At 43.1% G+C, this 17,007-nt stretch overlaps 1 protein-coding gene, 3 non-coding genes and 4 pseudogenes across 6 annotated transcripts in view; 7 read left to right on the plus strand and 1 right to left on the minus strand.

The window, feature by feature from the left end:
- The window catches only part of LOC136939424 (zinc finger protein 883-like), a 51,226-nt gene extending 46,761 nt beyond the window's left edge, over positions 1 to 4,465 (minus strand). Inside the window, exons 1-2 of one of the 3 annotated variants that reach the window (XR_010875847.1) lie at positions 1,891 to 3,400; positions 300 to 394 (exon numbers count right to left, since the gene is read on the minus strand). Coding sequence is in view for 1 of the 3 variants with exons in the window: in XM_067232101.1 (XP_067088202.1) it covers positions 2,337 to 3,080 (744 nt within the window). In the remaining 2 variants the exon portion in view is untranslated. Of the gene's footprint in view, positions 1 to 299; positions 395 to 1,799; positions 3,401 to 4,413 lie in introns of those variants that run through there. The other 2 variants (XM_067232101.1, XR_010875848.1) reach the window with 2 other exon arrangements.
- Positions 4,466 to 10,910: 6,445 nt separating this feature from the next.
- LOC136941388 (U6 spliceosomal RNA) lies at positions 10,911 to 10,974 on the plus strand (annotated as a pseudogene).
- Positions 10,975 to 11,607: 633 nt separating this feature from the next.
- LOC136941374 (U6 spliceosomal RNA) lies at positions 11,608 to 11,714 on the plus strand. Its single transcript, XR_010876512.1, has one exon. It is a non-coding gene; the product is annotated as a U6 spliceosomal RNA (small nuclear RNA).
- Positions 11,715 to 12,904: 1,190 nt separating this feature from the next.
- LOC136941375 (U6 spliceosomal RNA) lies at positions 12,905 to 12,968 on the plus strand (annotated as a pseudogene).
- An 807-nt stretch (positions 12,969 to 13,775) lies between these two features.
- On the plus strand, positions 13,776 to 13,882 carry LOC136941385 (U6 spliceosomal RNA). Its single transcript, XR_010876513.1, has one exon. It is a non-coding gene; the product is annotated as a U6 spliceosomal RNA (small nuclear RNA).
- Positions 13,883 to 14,590: 708 nt separating this feature from the next.
- LOC136941376 (U6 spliceosomal RNA) lies at positions 14,591 to 14,654 on the plus strand (annotated as a pseudogene).
- A 718-nt stretch (positions 14,655 to 15,372) lies between these two features.
- On the plus strand, positions 15,373 to 15,479 carry LOC136941397 (U6 spliceosomal RNA). Its single transcript, XR_010876518.1, has one exon. It is a non-coding gene; the product is annotated as a U6 spliceosomal RNA (small nuclear RNA).
- Positions 15,480 to 16,669: 1,190 nt separating this feature from the next.
- LOC136941377 (U6 spliceosomal RNA) lies at positions 16,670 to 16,733 on the plus strand (annotated as a pseudogene).
- The last annotated feature ends 274 nt before the right edge of the window (positions 16,734 to 17,007 follow it).

The following is a 17,007-nucleotide window of genomic DNA, read 5'->3' on the forward strand; positions in this document are numbered from 1 at the left end:
GGAGAACATATTAAATAACATCCAATTTACATCCATAACAAAAGTCATAAAGTCTTGTACAAATACAAAATCCTAACTCTAAAATACACTTTACAGGACAGGGAGGGAGGGACAAAACACAAGTGCCATTAGTAATGAGCCTAGTAATCTTCACGGTTTATGTCACGCAGATAGATAACACCACCACCGTTAACGGTAAATGACTCACCACTGTGACAGGGTGCGCTGGTTCAACTCAAACAGCTGTATACAGGTGTTGGCCATGACGAAGCGACAGTTGATGACTTTGAATGCTTTACTTTGTTTTTGTATGTGGTAAAGTTGTCGCAATACGACGGTGGGTCACAATGACTGATGGGTCAGAATGTCCCGAAGATAACACAAGGGTTAATCTCTTCACTATAGCCTTTATTGTACAAACTCAACAAAGGCATTGTCTCCTCTCTCTTCAGCCTCAAAAAGGTCACTGACAACAGTATCTGAAGCTAGTTTTCATGATTTTATGTGACTTTCTCCCTCCAAGGTCTGGTCAAATGGGTTGATCATACATTTGATCATTGACATGTTTTGAATATCCTTTTTATCTTTTCACTATTCATGCAGTTCACTGTGCTGGAGTGATGTGGTGCATCTATGCACTGCATCTTTGTTTAGGGAGAATCCAGTCAGTCCAACTTTAGTTTTGGAGTCTCTGTTGGCAGTTTGCTCAATGACTTGATCACAGGCAGTGTTTGCAAAACCATACTCCTATTGTCTCTGAGCAACAAAATCTCCAGATTGTACCTGTAGGTATATGCAACATGTGTCCTCTAGACTGTTCATCTCCAGCCAGAAAGAAGAAAGGCATCTTGCATAGTTTACCTTATTGTATGAGAAACATGTGAGCAGACCCTCGGATGACTAGAGGGGCATGGTATTCCACATCAGATCATAGGTCTTCTTTGTCCTGCCCGTCCTGTCCTGTCTGTGCTTTTAATAAGCATGCAATGTATGTCAACTCTTTTTCAAATAAAATGTTGTGCACCTGGATTGTAACAGGTCTTTCCAAGGCCTAGAGGGGCGAAAGGTAAAATTCCAAACAATCCTAACAAATATTGACACAATGATCAGTCTTCTTCAGACCTACTAAGTAGTGTTTCCTTAAAATACAGATTCAGTTTCAAGGTGTTAAGAACAATTGGCATGTCCCTCAAGAGGTCTTCTAATTAAAACAATAACAAACCTTTTTTTTTTACCAACAAATGGATACAAAACAACAAGGAAACCCTTAACCCTTGTGCTGCCTTCGGGTCACATGACCCAAAGTCATAACGAACCATCGTTGTGTTTACCCAGTTTTACCCAATACAAAACCAAATAAAAATAATTTTTTAACCTTTGCAATGTGGGGGGTCTGCGACAGCCCAACGGTTAAAAGAAAATGCTTCACTTTGTTTTTGTATGAGGTAAATTTGTCGCAATACGACGGCGGGTCACACGGCTGATGGGTCAGAATGACCCGAAGATAACACAAGGGTTAAGTAAGTAAGACTTTATTTATATAGCACTTTTCATACAAGAATTGCAGCTCAAAGTGATTTACATAAAATCAACAAAAACAGCATAACATGAGGAGAGAGGAGGAGAGAAAAAGGCAACACCCAGACAATGCTCCTAGAGGACTACAGTGTGGGAACAGACAAAAACCTCAGCACATAAGCACAACAACATTTACAAAAACACGTGACTTGCAACAATAATACAAGTGTTGATCTAAAACGTTTAACAAACCAAACTAGCCGCACTCTATCTGCGGTCTCTCGAATCCATCTTAGATCCGAGCTGCCACTTGCAGTTTCTAATAAGGGCTGCAGAGTTGCATATTGACGGTACTAATGTGTGCTTCAAAACAGAAAAATGTCAGACAGAGTTGACCAGGTTTCTACCCAGTCTGACACAGCTTCCCCTCCATCATTACAGGGGTAGATTATCTTTCCTGTGTCCTGTCATGTTGGACTGTAGATCTGGTGTTACTGCATGTGCTGTCATGTTGGACTGTATATCTGGTGTTACTGCATGTGCTGTCATGTTGGACTGTAGATCTGGTGGTACTGCATGTGCTGTCATGTTGGACTGTAGATCTGGTGGTACTGCATGTGCTGTCATGTTGGACTGTAGATCTGGTGGTACTGCATGTGCTGTCATGTTGGACTGTATATCTGGTGTTACTGCATGTGCTGTCATGTTGGACTGTAGATCTGGTGGTACTGCATGTGCTGTCATGTTGGATTGTAGATCTGGTGTTACTGCATGTGCTGTCCCAGTAGGTGCAGGCCAGTAGTTCTTCCAGCTGTGGGTCATACAGAAGTTCTCTCAGGTGGTGACTGCTGGGACAGCTTGTCACCAGACGTAACTCCTTTGGTTTGTTTTCTATTGTGGATACGCAGGTGACTCTTCAGATGGTCATTTCTTATACATGAATAGTCACAGTGTGGGCAGCTGTAGGGCTTCTCTCCAGTGTGGATCCTGCGGTGACTGCTGAGATTAGCGGTACGGCTAAAGGTTTTACCACAGACGTCACATCTGTAGGGCTTCTCTCCTGTGTGGGTCCTGCTGTGCTTCTTCAAATCACCAGTGGAGAAGAAGGTTGCATCACAGATGTCACAGTTGTAGGACTTCTTTCTTGTGTGGATCTTGCTGTGAACTTTAAAATGGTAAGCCCGGCTAAAGGTTTTCCCACAGATGTCACAGCTGTAGGGCTTTTCCCCAGTGTGGATCGTGCGGTGAAGTTTGGCACCACCAGCCTGGCTAAAAGTTTTCCCACAGAGGTTACAGCTGTAGGGCTTCTCTCCTGTGTGGATCTTGCTGTGAACTTTAAAATGGTAAGCCCGGCTAAAAGTTTTCCCACAGAGGTCACAGCTGTAGGGCTTCTCCCCAGTGTGGACCCTGCTGTGAGCTCTAAAGTTGGCAACATGGCTAAAGGTTTTACCACAGAGGTCACAGCTGTAGGGCTTCTCTCCGGTGTGGATCATCATGTGGTGCTTGAGGTTCCTGGATGAGGAAAGTCTCTTCCCACAGGTGTCACACTGATGTGTCTCCATAACTCAGGTCTCTCTTTGTTCTCTGTCTGGTCTCTCTGGGTCCTGTCTGGTGTATGGAAGCTTGTTTATCTCTGGTTACTGCTCTCTATGGTTACTGCTCTCTCTGGTTACTGCTCTCTCTGGTTACTGCTCTCTCTGGTTACTGCTCTCTCTGGTTGAGTCTCTCCGGAGCCTTCAAATGGTCTCCTCTGTCTAGTCTCCGCCCACGATCAAGTCTGATTGGCCAATAGGAGATCTGGAAGAAACAGTTCCGAGTTAATAGGGCATTTCAGAATGTTTGTAAACAATAGGCACCCCACACTTCCGGGTGGCAGAACGCGAGCGGCTTCCACTGAAGAGATCCAGACGGCTACTGTAAACATAGATACATAGTTAAAACATTGTGAAATGTTAAGGAAGAACATCTTACAGAAATACAAATATTTTCTGCCACATTGTTTTCTCAGGAGAACAAATAAAGCCAGAGTGATCAAATTGACAAGGTCAAATTAATACACAAATTACTTTAGTAGTATAAGAAGATAGATATTAAAATTATTTTGTTTGTGTCAGGCTACGGCCGACGGTGGTTCTCCCTTCCAAGCAATTTACTAGTGGTGCCATCGGCTTTTGCCAACCGGAAGAACTAACGTCTATTATTGTTGTGACGTTAGTGATTTTGTCTTGAGAAACATTCACTCTGTGATATCTGCATCTCTAGCAAACTACTTCTCTTTATACTAATATATTTTTATTGTAAAAAAATAATGATAGAAACTATATGATTACACAATTAGCGTCACATGCAAATTTACAATACATTTACTGTGGATTGCAATTGCAAAGTTTTAAATCCCCAAAAGAATAATACAGTATACTCTATTGCATTTGTCTCCATTTTCTATTTAAGAGCTGAGACTTTGAACATAAAATAAATATTACGTTTTTATTCAGGTAGAAGGCTCCACTGCAGCAATACAGAACACCGCTCTCTTAATGCTGCCCACGAGATTCGTAAAATAAAAGTTCACAAAACAGGAGTACATACTTTGAGACACACAACACTGTCTGGTGACCGCTGCATCTAAAATTACATGAAATTAATTGTGATTGTATCAATCACAATACAAACATCTCCATTAATAAAGACAACCACTGATGTAACAATGGAAGTAAAGATGGACGAGTTAGCTAGCACCGTGGTGATCTTAAAACTAAGCACAAAGTGGCAAATCCTGGACACAACGACGTCAAAATCAATGCCTATAATGCAAACCTTCATAGCTGTTAGATTTGCAACATAATTTTGAACTTCAAAAACACTAAAACGTAAGTCATCACATAGTTTACATACCTACAGCCTGGGAAACAACTTTAGCTTTACATTGAGCATAGGAACACTCTTCTTTTGCTTTCAATGGCAGATTGCGACTAACTTTATGAAGTGCAGCAGCGCCACCTACTGTTCGGGAATGAAGATAAATAAGTATATTTTAAAGATCCTGTAAAGTAAATTCCATGTTTTGCTTCTAAGTACATCATATACCTGTGAAATGAGTTCCTGAAAGCATGTGCAAAGCACTAAAACTTTGTCGCACTGAAATGTGGAGTTAGACCGAAGAACAGTTTCTCTTCCGTTTTCAGATCAGGTTTTAATGGGCGGAGCCAAAAAAGGCCCTATCTACGTCATTTCGCCCCAGCTACGTCAGATCACTGAATGGCTCCTCCTGCTGTACTGTTATTGTAGCTTACATCAGCTAGCTAGCTAGCTTCAGGATGTCTCCAACCACCCGCAACTGCATCTTCCCTGGATGCAAGAACTAGCTGCGCTGCAACGCCATTAAGTTCCCTGTTGATAATGAAAGGAACAACAGGTGGATAGATTTTGTGAAGAGCCACGCTCATGGAAAGCTTTGGATAAACTCAAACAGCCGCCTCTGCGCCACTGACCATTTCATGGCGGATAGTTTTAACATGGACCAGAGACAGACAGGGTTCACCAACACACGGCTTCTTTTACATTACATTTACATTTAGTCATTTAGAAGACGCTCTTATCCAGAGCGACGTAAGTACAGGGACATTCCCCCGAGGCAAGTAGGGTGAAGTGCCTTGCCCAAGGACACATCATCTTGCACGGCCGGGAATCGAACTGGCAACCTTCTGATTACAAGCCCGCTTCCCTAACCGCTCAGCCACCTGACTCCCACCTGACTCTTGCAGCGCGGAGCCGTACCGAGCATCGCCCGCCCAGCCGTTCATCCTCCGGTCGCACCTGGACCATCCACCGCCGCCAGCAGTTCATCACTCAGTTTTGTGTGCTTGTTATAATTAAACTAGATAACTTTTCCAGAGGTATCTCTGTTATAATTAGTGCAAACCGCTAACTTGATATTAGGCTACTCGGTGTAGAATGATGGTATTTTGGTGAAATGGTAGCTAATGTGCTAGAAGTAGAAGTTGGAGAGCTCACTGTCTTGTTTCTGCTGTAAATGTTTACTCCTGTGTTACAGCTCAGGGGAACATTTCATTTATATGCATCTGTATGTTTCACTCATTGAACAAATACATTCTAATTCTATACTGTTTTGTTCGGCTTGACGTAGCGTCCATTATCTGGGTCGTAGGTAGGCAGCGAGGGGCGGAGCTTCAACTCTGAAACTGGAAGCACGGCTAAAGGATTGACCACAGAGGTCACAGCTGTAGGGCTTCTCTCCTGTGTGAATACGCAGGTGGCTTGTCAGATGGCATTTTGTTGTACAACTATAGCTACAGTGGTCACAGCTGTAGGGCTTCTCTCCTGTGTGGATCATCATGTGCTGCTTGAGGCTACTGGATGAGGAAAGGCTCTTCCCACAGGTGTCACACTGATGTGTCTCCATAACTCAGGTCTCTCTTTGTTCTCTGTCAGGTCTCTCTGGGTCCTGTCTGGTCTCTAGTCTCTGGAAGCTTGTTTCTCTCTGGTTGGTCCACTCTCTGGTTGAGCCCATCTCTGGTTGAGTCTCTCTGGAGCCTTAAAGATCCTGTAAAGTAAATTCCATGTTTTGCTTCTAAGTACATTATATACGTGTGAAATGAGTTCCTGAAAGCATGTGCAAAGCGCTGAAACTTTGTCACACTGAAATGTGGAGTTAAACCGAAGAACAGTTTCTCTTCCGTTTTCAGATCAGGTTTTAATGGGCGGAGCCAAAAAATGCCCTATCTGCGTCATTTCGCCCCAGCTACGTATGTCAGATCACTGAATGGCTCCTCCTGCTGTACTGTTATTGTAGCCTACATCAGCTAGCTAGCTAGCTTCAGGATGTCTCCCACCACCCGCAACTGCATCTTCTCTGGATGCAAGAACTCCAGCTGCGCTGCAACGCCATTTAAGTTCCCTATTGATAATGAAAGGAAAAATAGGTGGATAGATTTTGTGAATAGCTACGCTCATGGAAAGCTTCGGATAAACTCCAACAGCCGCCTCTGCACTGACCATTTCACGGCGGACAGTTTAAACATGGACCAGAGACAGACGGGGTTCACCAACACACGGCTTCTCTTGCAGCGCTGAGCCGTACCGAGCATCGCCCCTCCGGCCGTTCATCCTCCGGTCGCACCTGGACCATCCACCGCCGCCAGCATCACTCAGTTCTGTGTGCTTGTTATAATTATACTAGATAACTTTTCCAGAGGTATCTCTGCTATGAGTTAGTGCAAACCACTAAATTTATATTAGGCTACTTGGTGTAGAATGATGGTATTTTGGTGAAATGGTAGCTAATGTGTTAGAAGTAGCCTAGTTGGAGAGCTCACTAACTACTGTCTCTGGTGTCCATTTTTACTGTTACAGCTCAGGGGAACATTTCATTTATATGCATCTGTATGTTTCACTCATTAAACAAATAAATTCTAATTCTATACGGTTTTGTTCGGCTTGACATAGCGTCCATTATCTCGGTTGGAGGTAGGCACTAGGCAGCGAGGGGCGGAGCTTCAGCTCCTTCAGGCGACACGCCCCCCCCCCCCCCCCCCCTCTCAAGCAGAGAAGACTGTTGATTTTGTCGGTGTTATTTTTTCATTCAAATTTGGATGGGTAGTTAATAACACATTATTCTGTGGTGTGGCGGACTTAAAACTCGTTTCCAGGTCCACTTTACAGGATCTTTAAGATGTCCTCTCCGCCCGTGATCAAGTTGGATTGGCCAATAGGAGATCTGAAAGAACAGTTCCAAGTTAATACAAACTCAAGCTTTCACATAAAAAGGAAATATTTTGTCTGTCATAATGTCTACTCTGCATATGTAATGTTGATCATTTGGTGAGAAGAGTGTTACTTAGGTTTATTATTTCTGGAGAAACACGCCATACAATGTGATTACAGTATAAGCAATACGTGCAAATTAACAATAACATGACATTGGATTGCAACTGCTAAGTTTCAGATCCAATAACGATAATAGTACAAAATAATACAATAAAACGACACGTAGATGACACACACGTTTTATTAAAGATAAACTGTTATGTAATTCAGCAACTTCCTCTGGAATAACTATCAAAACATGTCACATTATCCTCCCTACTGTAGAATACAACCACATGGTGATATCAAAACTAAGCAAAAAGTCACAAATTCTGGACACAACAGCGTAAAATGCTAACCTTGGTAGCTTTCAGATTTGCAACTTTGAATTTAAAATACATCAGGTCTCTAAATAAATGTTAAAACCTGAAGCACAACACTGTTAACTTTACGTAGGCTACCTCTGGCATAATAAACAAGTGTAGATTGAGCGTTAGGCACATATCCAGCAGCCCGATGATGGATTGAGAATTTGGTCACCGCATCTGGAATGTTTAGCCAGGTGGTATTCCATCAACGTAAATGAAGGAAAATCCAGGTTTATTTCGATAAATCTAGCTAATTTCAATGAGGGATCCGTTCCATTGCCGTGTTTTGTTTTCCCAGCGCAGTGACAAGTAACGTGTATCGCTTAGGTTGCTCGGTGGCAAACTAATTGTCGAGCTGTATTTAGCTGTGTTACAAATAACTTTTAACTGGCGGAAACACAACCCCAAAAGTAAGTTCCGTTAAGTGTCTTTTGGCGCTGGCATGTTCGGAAACATGAGTGCAGCCCTTTTTCAGCCAATGTAAACCAGCATGAATTTACGTATTTAAACGTATTGACGTTTTTTTTGGAAAAGAAGGCAGAAGACTCCTCAGTCTTGTTGACTTCAGGAAATGGTGCGCTGGCGCCAGCATGTTGCCTTGGCGGAGCGGACGCCATGCTGGCTGCAGAGTAGGGATGGGAGGATCGATCCTAAAGTATCGATATTTTCGATACTGGCATTGTATCAAAAGGATCTATTCTCAATTTGAAATATCGATCCTACCTAAATGCATTATAAAATTACTAAAATAAACATATTTCATGTAAGTATCGGTATTGATATCGACGATACTGGTCTTGAAAGTACTTGGTATCGGATCGAAAAGAAAATTATTGGTATCGCCCATCCCTACTGCCGAGTGAATACTGTGGTGCATACATTCAAAGTCGTACGTGGAAGTGGGGTACGGTGTTCATTTTAGGACATCCTCAGATCTCAGACTCATGTGTCAGACTCAAACGAAAAGGCGTCAAGTCTCAGACCAAAAGTCGTCAGACTTAGGCGAAACGGCTTCAGTCTCAGAAAAACCTGTCATTCTCAGACAAAACGCTAGCTCTCAAACTAAACGCCTTCATTCTCAGACAAAACGCCCTCAAACTAAACAACATCATTCTCAGACAAAACGCTCTCAAACCAAACGTCGCCATTACTTTCTTGCATGTACGGTTCGGGAGATATAATGCTTTGTCTTTCTCCAGCGTCAATTGACTTTGAAGGGTTTTAAGGTACTGTAATGAGCGATCGCACTAACTAAGCATCACACAGACCTGGCAACCCTGTGTCGAACACACCTAGTGTGCTGGTTTCTGAAGCTGCGGTCGCTTATTTGTCTGGTGATAGTTGGAAACCCTGATCGAGATGTTTGGCTTCACTTTGTGGAGCTGTTTTGTCGTCCATCTCTATGTCAATGAGTGTGAAACTCAACAAAAAAGAAAGAAAGCATAGAGAAAAGAGAGTCAATGCGTTTTTCACCACAACAGCAAAATATTTGAGAGGTGAGCCAACAGTACGCTAGTAGCTATCATGATGTAGTGGCAGCCAGCCAGCCAGGCTCGCACGTGATCTAGCACTTCTCACGCTTCCTTAAATAGCTAGTTATCTGACATTGCCCGTGATGTAAACCAACAACAGACAATGGGCTAATATCTCCGTAATTAATAACTTACTGAGTTACCATTCAAGCCCGTTTACTCTAAGCCCAGTTGACTATAACGCACTACTTCAAACACTGACTGCAACAAGTACATACATTTAGTCATTTAGCATAACCGCTCTTATCCAGAGCGACTTACAGTAAGTACAGGGACATTCTCCCCGAAGCAAGTAGGGTGAAGTGGACAGGGACACAACGTCATTTGACACGGCCGGGAATCGAACCAGCGACCTTCTGATTACAAGCCCGACTCCCTCACCGCTAAGCCCCCTGACTCCCAACAAGTGAATGCACCTGTCAGCCACAATGATCTCCTAGCTACAGCCAACCCGGGCCCTGGCTCAGAGCATCACCACCCCTCTCAACAACTTTGGATAAAAGCAGATCCAAAGCGTCTTCCAGTAGTATGCATTTTTAGCTACTACATGTTAACTGGAAAGCTAGCTTGCATGAAATTGTTATCTAGCTAGCGAGCTAGCTAGGTAGGTGGTAGGTGGTAGTATTATTTTAAGCTCACTGATTACATTTGTTTGCCACAGGAAATAGATGAAACGATGACCCAAACGATGACACATGACCCAAAGAGAAAAAAATCCAATCATAAATTTGGCAATCATGTACTGTAACTATAATTTTGACATGCCTTGTGTGTAGTTACTCAAATGTATGTGAATGTTTACAATTATCCATTGTCAATTAACAAAGAATACAAATATGACACAAAAGTTGACTTTAATTCACTTCATTTAAATATAGACTGGTCCCGAAGAAAGGCCCCCGATATGTCCCAGATTTTGCCCCACCACTTTTGGACCTGTGGTGCCACCTCTGCACGCTGAAATCACTATCCAAACAGCCACAAGGTATGCATCTTTTCTTCTTGTGTCTCATAGCTCTGCCAGACAAACAACACTTTTCAAATACTTCTGCATGTCTGCTTGACTAACTACTAGGCCGATTGGTAGAATAAGTTACGTTGACCTTGTGACACAAGGTCGTGACGTGACTTGCCATATAATAATTTCTTTATTCATTAGCCAATCACAATCACAATTCTGATGAGGGTATTAGTCTTACATCAAATTGTGAATTGCATGTGTGCACAGTGCTATATTTTCACAGCTCACTGTCAGCAAATATTGTACAGTATAGTATTGGACAACAATCGAGTTGCAAGCCTGTAAAGGTAGAGCTGTTTAGTAAAGCTTTGAATGGGTCTATTGTGTTCTGAGTGTGTGGTTACAGCACAGTGGGGGGGTGGCCTGGGGGGGTGGGACCCAGTGGTCTGGGGGGGGGGGTGGTCTTACTCAGTGGGATATCTGTTCATGGGGCCATACATCCCCCTGCAATTATCAAGCCATATGTCAAATGGCAATTCAATGTGGCAGCGAAACAGCGTACCCAGTCTAATGCAGCATCATTTACTTGTCACCACGTTCTTTTTGCATCAAAATTAAAATGCAATCTGTCAATGACTCGTCAGGCGGGTCTTCAGTTAGGACGTCACTTCCTCGTTCAGTGACTTGGATGACATTGAACCGTCTGTGCTTGCTTCAGCGGCACACATACTAAACTTGGAACATACAGAGAAGATTAGCATGGCCCCTGGCGGGGATATCTGTTCATTGGGCCATACATCCCTGGCAGCTCACGGTGGACATCTAGTGGTGTTCTCATGTAGGTAGCTCCCTCTTTACGCTGTGGAGTGGAGGAGCTGTGGGAGGGGAAGTGGCTAGAATGCTGAAGAACAAGCTCAGCTTTCAGCGGGGGAGTGGAGGAAGGGGGGAGGAACAAAGGCCAGCCTGCTCTCTCTATGTTGTGGAGCTGGGGGAGGAGCTGCTCTCTCTATGTTGAGGAGCTGGGGGAGGAGAACTGTTACGTAAGAATACACATACTCAATCCTTTTGTTCCGGAGCACCAATCGTGGTTAGAGAACGCTGTTGAGACCCAGGACAACCAATCCTGTTCTGAGAGAAGACTAAACCAGCGCCATACTTGTCCCCTTGGCCAACTGGTCTATGTTGACGGTAGTGAACTCATAATATTTGACAGTCTTCAACTGCAGTCAATAAAAGAAACAGTTGAAGATTGTCGTCGTTCTGTGCCAAGTCATTTCTTAGTTTCAGATAGTTATCTGGTGTCTGTTGAAAGGCTAATTTGGGAGTGTAGTTGCTGAGACTCCCCTGTGATGTTTTGACCAGGTTTTGGTCTACAGATAGGGCTTCCCCAGGGTGATAGTCTGTGCTTACTTCGGTAGCACATATACTAAAATTGGAACGATACAGAGAAGATTAGCATGGCCCCTGCGCAAGGATGACACGCAAATTCGTGAAGCGTTCCTCATTTTGGGCCCCTGTGCCTCTCTAGGACCTCAAAATATGCTTGGCCACCAACAACAATGTATTTGTCAAACATGACGACAACTTAGTTTAGATTCGATTTAGAACTGTCCGAAGTAGCAGTAATGCAAATGTGGACGCCAACTTCCGTAAAACACTGCCATGGCGGATCTGTAAATCAGACAATCGTGAGTAATTTATTCTTTAACAGTAATTGTCGTTGTCAGTGAGCTAGCGGGTTAGGGTTATACTAAAATTGGAACGATACAGAGAAGTTTAGCATTGGCCCCTGGCGCAGAGCAAAGAAGGATGACGCGTAAATTCTTGTAGCGTTCCTCACAATGAAAAAGATATTATGCATTTTTCAAATGGCAATTCAACGTGTCAAAATGCAGCTTGTATTATTTTGAATACCATTTGAACGAACGCTTATTACATTGCATTTCATATTGGCAAGCTTTTTTTGAGTCTTTGTTCAAATGGAAATGCTTTTTTCAAGTGCCGATTCAATGTGCAAAGTGGCAATGCAATCCGCAATTTAAATGGGAATGCATTTGTCAAATGGCAATTCAATGTGGCAGCGAAACAGCGTACCTTGTCTACTGCATTATCATTTACTTGTAACTACGGGTGGGAATCTTTTGGTACCTCGCGATTCGATTCAAAATCGATTCACGATTTGTTCGATTGGTGATTTTTTTCCATTCATGATCTTTTCGATTCGTGATTTTTTCCATTCATGATCTTTTCCATTTCATGATCTTTTCGATTCATGTTCTTTTCGATTCATGATTTTTTGATTTTTTCCATTCAAGTGTTTTTTCTTCGATTTTTAATCAAATTTCTATTCAATATATGCTTACATTTGATTCCAGTTTGCTCTTCAGTGTTACTTGTTTCTATTTGACTGTGATGGGCATTTAAGTGTTGAAGAAAAAAATCCCAATGCATCAAAACCTTGACATTTATTGTCTTTCTTGCAGTTTAGTAAACTAATTGTTATAAAAAATAAAAAAAAATAAAAAAAGATTTTTTACGTTTGTGAATCGATATGAATCGCTAGGAGACCCCCACCCCTACTTGTCACCACGTTCTTTTTGCATCAAAATTAAAATGCAATCTGTCAATGACTCGTCAGGCGGGTCTTCAGTTAGGACGTCACTTCCTCGTTCAGTGACTTGGATGACATTGAACCGTCTGTGCTTGCTTCAGCAGCACACTTACTAAACTTGGAACATACAGAGAAGATTAGCATGGCCCCTGGCGGGGATATCTGTTCATGGGGCCATACATCCCTGGCAGCTCACGGTGGACATCTAGTGGTGTTCTCATGTAGGTAGCTCCCTCTTTACGCTGTGGAGTGGAGGAGCTGTGGGAGGGGAAGTGGCTAGAATGCTGAAGAACAAGCTCAGCTTTCAGCGGGGGAGTGGAGGAAGGGGGGAGGAACAAAGGCCAGCCTGCTCTCTCTATGTTGTGGAGGGGAGGAGCTGCTCTCTCTATGTTGTGGGGGGGAGGAGCTACTCTCTCTATGTTGTGGAGGGGAGGAGCTGCTCTCTATGTTGTGGAGGGGAGGAGCTGCTCTCTCTATGTTGTGGAGGGGAGGAGCTGCTCTCTCTATGTTGTGGAGGGGAGGAGCTGCTCTCTCTATGTTGTGGAGGGGAGGAGCTGTTCTCTCTATGTTGAGGAGCTGGGGGAGGAGAACTGTTACGTAAGAATACACGTACTCAATCCTTTTGTTCCGGAGCACCAATCGTGGTTAGAGAACGCTGTTGAGACCCAGGACAACCAATCCTGTTCTGAGTGAAGACTAAACCAGCGCCATACTTGTCCCCTTGGCCCACTGGTCTATGTTGACGGTAGTGAACTCATAATATTTGACAGTCTTCAACTGCAGTCAATAAAAGAAACAGTTGAAGATTGTCGTCGTTCTGTGCCAAGTCATTTCTTAGTTTCAGATAGTTATCTGGTGTCTGTTGAAAGGCTAATTTGGGAGTGTAGTTGCTGAGACTCCCCTGTGATGTTTTGACCAGGTTTTGGTCTACAGATAGGGCTTCCCCAGGGTGATAGTCTGTGCTTACTTCGGTAGCACATATACTAAAATTGGAACGATACAGAGAAGATTAGCATGGCCCCTGCGCAAGGATGACACGCAAATTCGTGAAGCGTTCCTCATTTTGGGCCCCTGTGCCTCTCTAGGACCTCAAAATATGCTTGGCCACCAACAACAATGTATTTGTCAAACATGACGACAACTTAGTTTAGATTCGATTTAGAACTGTCCGAAGTAGCAGTAATGCAAATGCATTTGTCAAATGGCAATTCAATGTGGCAGCGAAACAGCGTACCTTGTCTACTGCATTATCATTTACTTGTAACTACGGGTGGGAATCTTTTGGTACCTCGCGATTCGATTCAAAATCGATTCACGATTTGTTCGATTGGTGATTTTTTTCCATTCATGTTCTTTTCGATTCATGATTTTTTGATTTTTTCCATTCAGGTGTTTTTTCTTCGATTTTTAATCAAATTTCTATTCAATATATGCTTACATTTGATTCCAGTTTGCTCTTCAGTGTTACTTGTTTCTATTTGACTGTGATGGGCATTTAAGTGTTGAAGAAAAAAATCCCAATGCATCAAAACCTTGACATTTATTGTCTTTCTTGCAGTTTAGTAAACTCATTGTTATAAAAAATAAAAAAAAATAAAAAAAGATTTTTTACGTTTGTGAATCGATATGAATCGCTAGGAGACCCCCACCCCTACTTGTCACCACGTTCTTTTTGCATCAAAATTAAAATGCAATCTGTCAATGACTCGTCAGGCGGGTCTTCAGTTAGGACGTCACTTCCTCGTTCAGTGACTTGGATGACATTGAACCGTCTGTGCTTGCTTCAGCAGCACACTTACTAAACTTGGAACATACAGAGAAGATTAGCATGGCCCCTGGCGGGGATATCTGTTCATGGGGCCATACATCCCTGGCAGCTCACGGTGGACATCTAGTGGTGTTCTCATGTAGGTAGCTCCCTCTTTACGCTGTGGAGTGGAGGAGCTGTGGGAGGGGAAGTGGCTAGAATGCTGAAGAACAAGCTCAGCTTTCAGCGAGGAGTGGAGGAAGGGGGGAGGAACAAAGGCCAGCCTGCTCTCTCTATGTTGTGGAGGGGAGGAGCTGCTCTCTCTATGTTGTGGAGGGGAGGAGCTGCTCTCTCTATGTTGTGGAGGGGAGGAGCTGCTCTCTCTATGTTGTGGAGGGGAGGAGCTGCTCTCTCTATGTTGAGGAGCTGGGGGAGGAGAACTGTTACGTAAGAATACACGTACTCAATCCTTTTGTTCCGGAGCACCAATCGTGGTTAGAGAACGCTGTTGAGACCCAGGACAACCAATCCTGTTCTGAGAGAAGACTAAACCAGCGCCATACTTGTCCCCTTGGCCAACTGGTCTATGTTGACGGTAGTGAACTCATAATATTTGACAGTCTTCAACTGCAGTCAATAAAAGAAACAGTTGAAGATTGTCGTCGTTCTGTGCCAAGTCATTTCTTAGTTTCAGATAGTTATCTGGTGTCTGTTGAAAGGCTAATTTGGGAGTGTAGTTGCTGAGACTCCCCTGTGATGTTTTGACCAGGTTTTGGTCTACAGATAGGGCTTCCCCAGGGTGATAGTCTGTGCTTACTTCGGTAGCACATATACTAAAATTGGAACGATACAGAGAAGATTAGCATGGCCCCTGCGCAAGGATGACACGCAAATTCGTGAAGCGTTCCTCATTTTGGGCCCCTGTGCCTCTCTAGGACCTCAAAATATGCTTGGCCACCAACAACAATGTATTTGTCAAACATGACGACAACTTAGTTTAGATTCGATTTAGAACTGTCCGAAGTAGCAGTAATGCAAATGTGGACGCCAACTTCCGTAAAACACTGCCATGGCGGATCTGTAAATCAGACAATCGTGAGTAATTTATTCTTTAACAGTAATTGTCGTTGTCAGTGAGCTAGCGGGTTAGGGTTATACTAAAATTGGAACGATACAGAGAAGTTTAGCATTGGCCCCTGGCGCAGAGCAAAGAAGGATGACGCGTAAATTCTTGTAGCGTTCCTCACAATGAAAAAGATATTATGCATTTTTCAAATGGCAATTCAACGTGTCAAAATGCAGCTTGTATTATTTTGAATACCATTTGAACGAACGCTTATTACATTGCATTTCATATTGGCAAGCTTTTTTTGAGTCTTTGTTCAAATGGAAATGCTTTTTTCAAGTGCCGATTCAATGTGCAAAGTGGCAATGCAATCCGCAATTTAAATGGGAATGCATTTGTCAAATGGCAATTCAATGTGGCAGCGAAACAGCGTACCTTGTCTACTGCATTATCATTTACTTGTAACTACGGGTGGGAATCTTTTGGTACCTCGCGATTCGATTCAAAATCGATTCACGATTTGTTCGATTGGTGATTTTTTTCCATTCATGATCTTTTCGATTCGTGATTTTTTCCATTCATGATCTTTTCCATTTCATGATCTTTTCGATTCATGTTCTTTTCGATTCATGATTTTTTGATTTTTTCCATTCAGGTGTTTTTTCTTCGATTTTTAATCAAATTTCTATTCAATATATGCTTACATTTGATTCCAGTTTGCTCTTCAGTGTTACTTGTTTCTATTTGACTGTGATGGGCATTTAAGTGTTGAAGAAAAAAATCCCAATGCATCAAAACCTTGACATTTATTGTCTTTCTTGCAGTTTAGTAAACTAATTGTTATAAAAAATAAAAAAAAATAAAAAAAGATTTTTTACGTTTGTGAATCGATATGAATCGCTAGGAGACCCCCACCCCTACTTGTCACCACGTTCTTTTTGCATCAAAATTAAAATGCAATCTGTCAATGACTCGTCAGGCGGGTCTTCAGTTAGGACGTCACTTCCTCGTTCAGTGACTTGGATGACATTGAACCGTCTGTGCTTGCTTCAGCAGCACACTTACTAAACTTGGAACATACAGAGAAGATTAGCATGGCCCCTGGCGGGGATATCTGTTCATGGGGCCATACATCCCTGGCAGCTCACGGTGGACATCTAGTGGTGTTCTCATGTAGGTAGCTCCCTCTTTACGCTGTGGAGTGGAGGAGCTGTGGGAGGGGAAGTGGCTAGAATGCTGAAGAACAAGCTCAGCTTTCAGCGGGGGAGTGGAGGAAGGGGGGAGGAACAAAGGCCAGCCTGCTCTCTCTATGTTGTGGAGGGGAGGAGCTGCTCTCTCTATGTTGTGGGGGGGAGGAGCTACTCTCTCTATGTTGTGG

This window comes from Osmerus mordax, chromosome 3 (genome assembly GCF_038355195.1).
Source record: "Osmerus mordax isolate fOsmMor3 chromosome 3, fOsmMor3.pri, whole genome shotgun sequence".
Lineage (NCBI taxonomy): Eukaryota > Metazoa > Chordata > Actinopteri > Osmeriformes > Osmeridae > Osmerus > Osmerus mordax.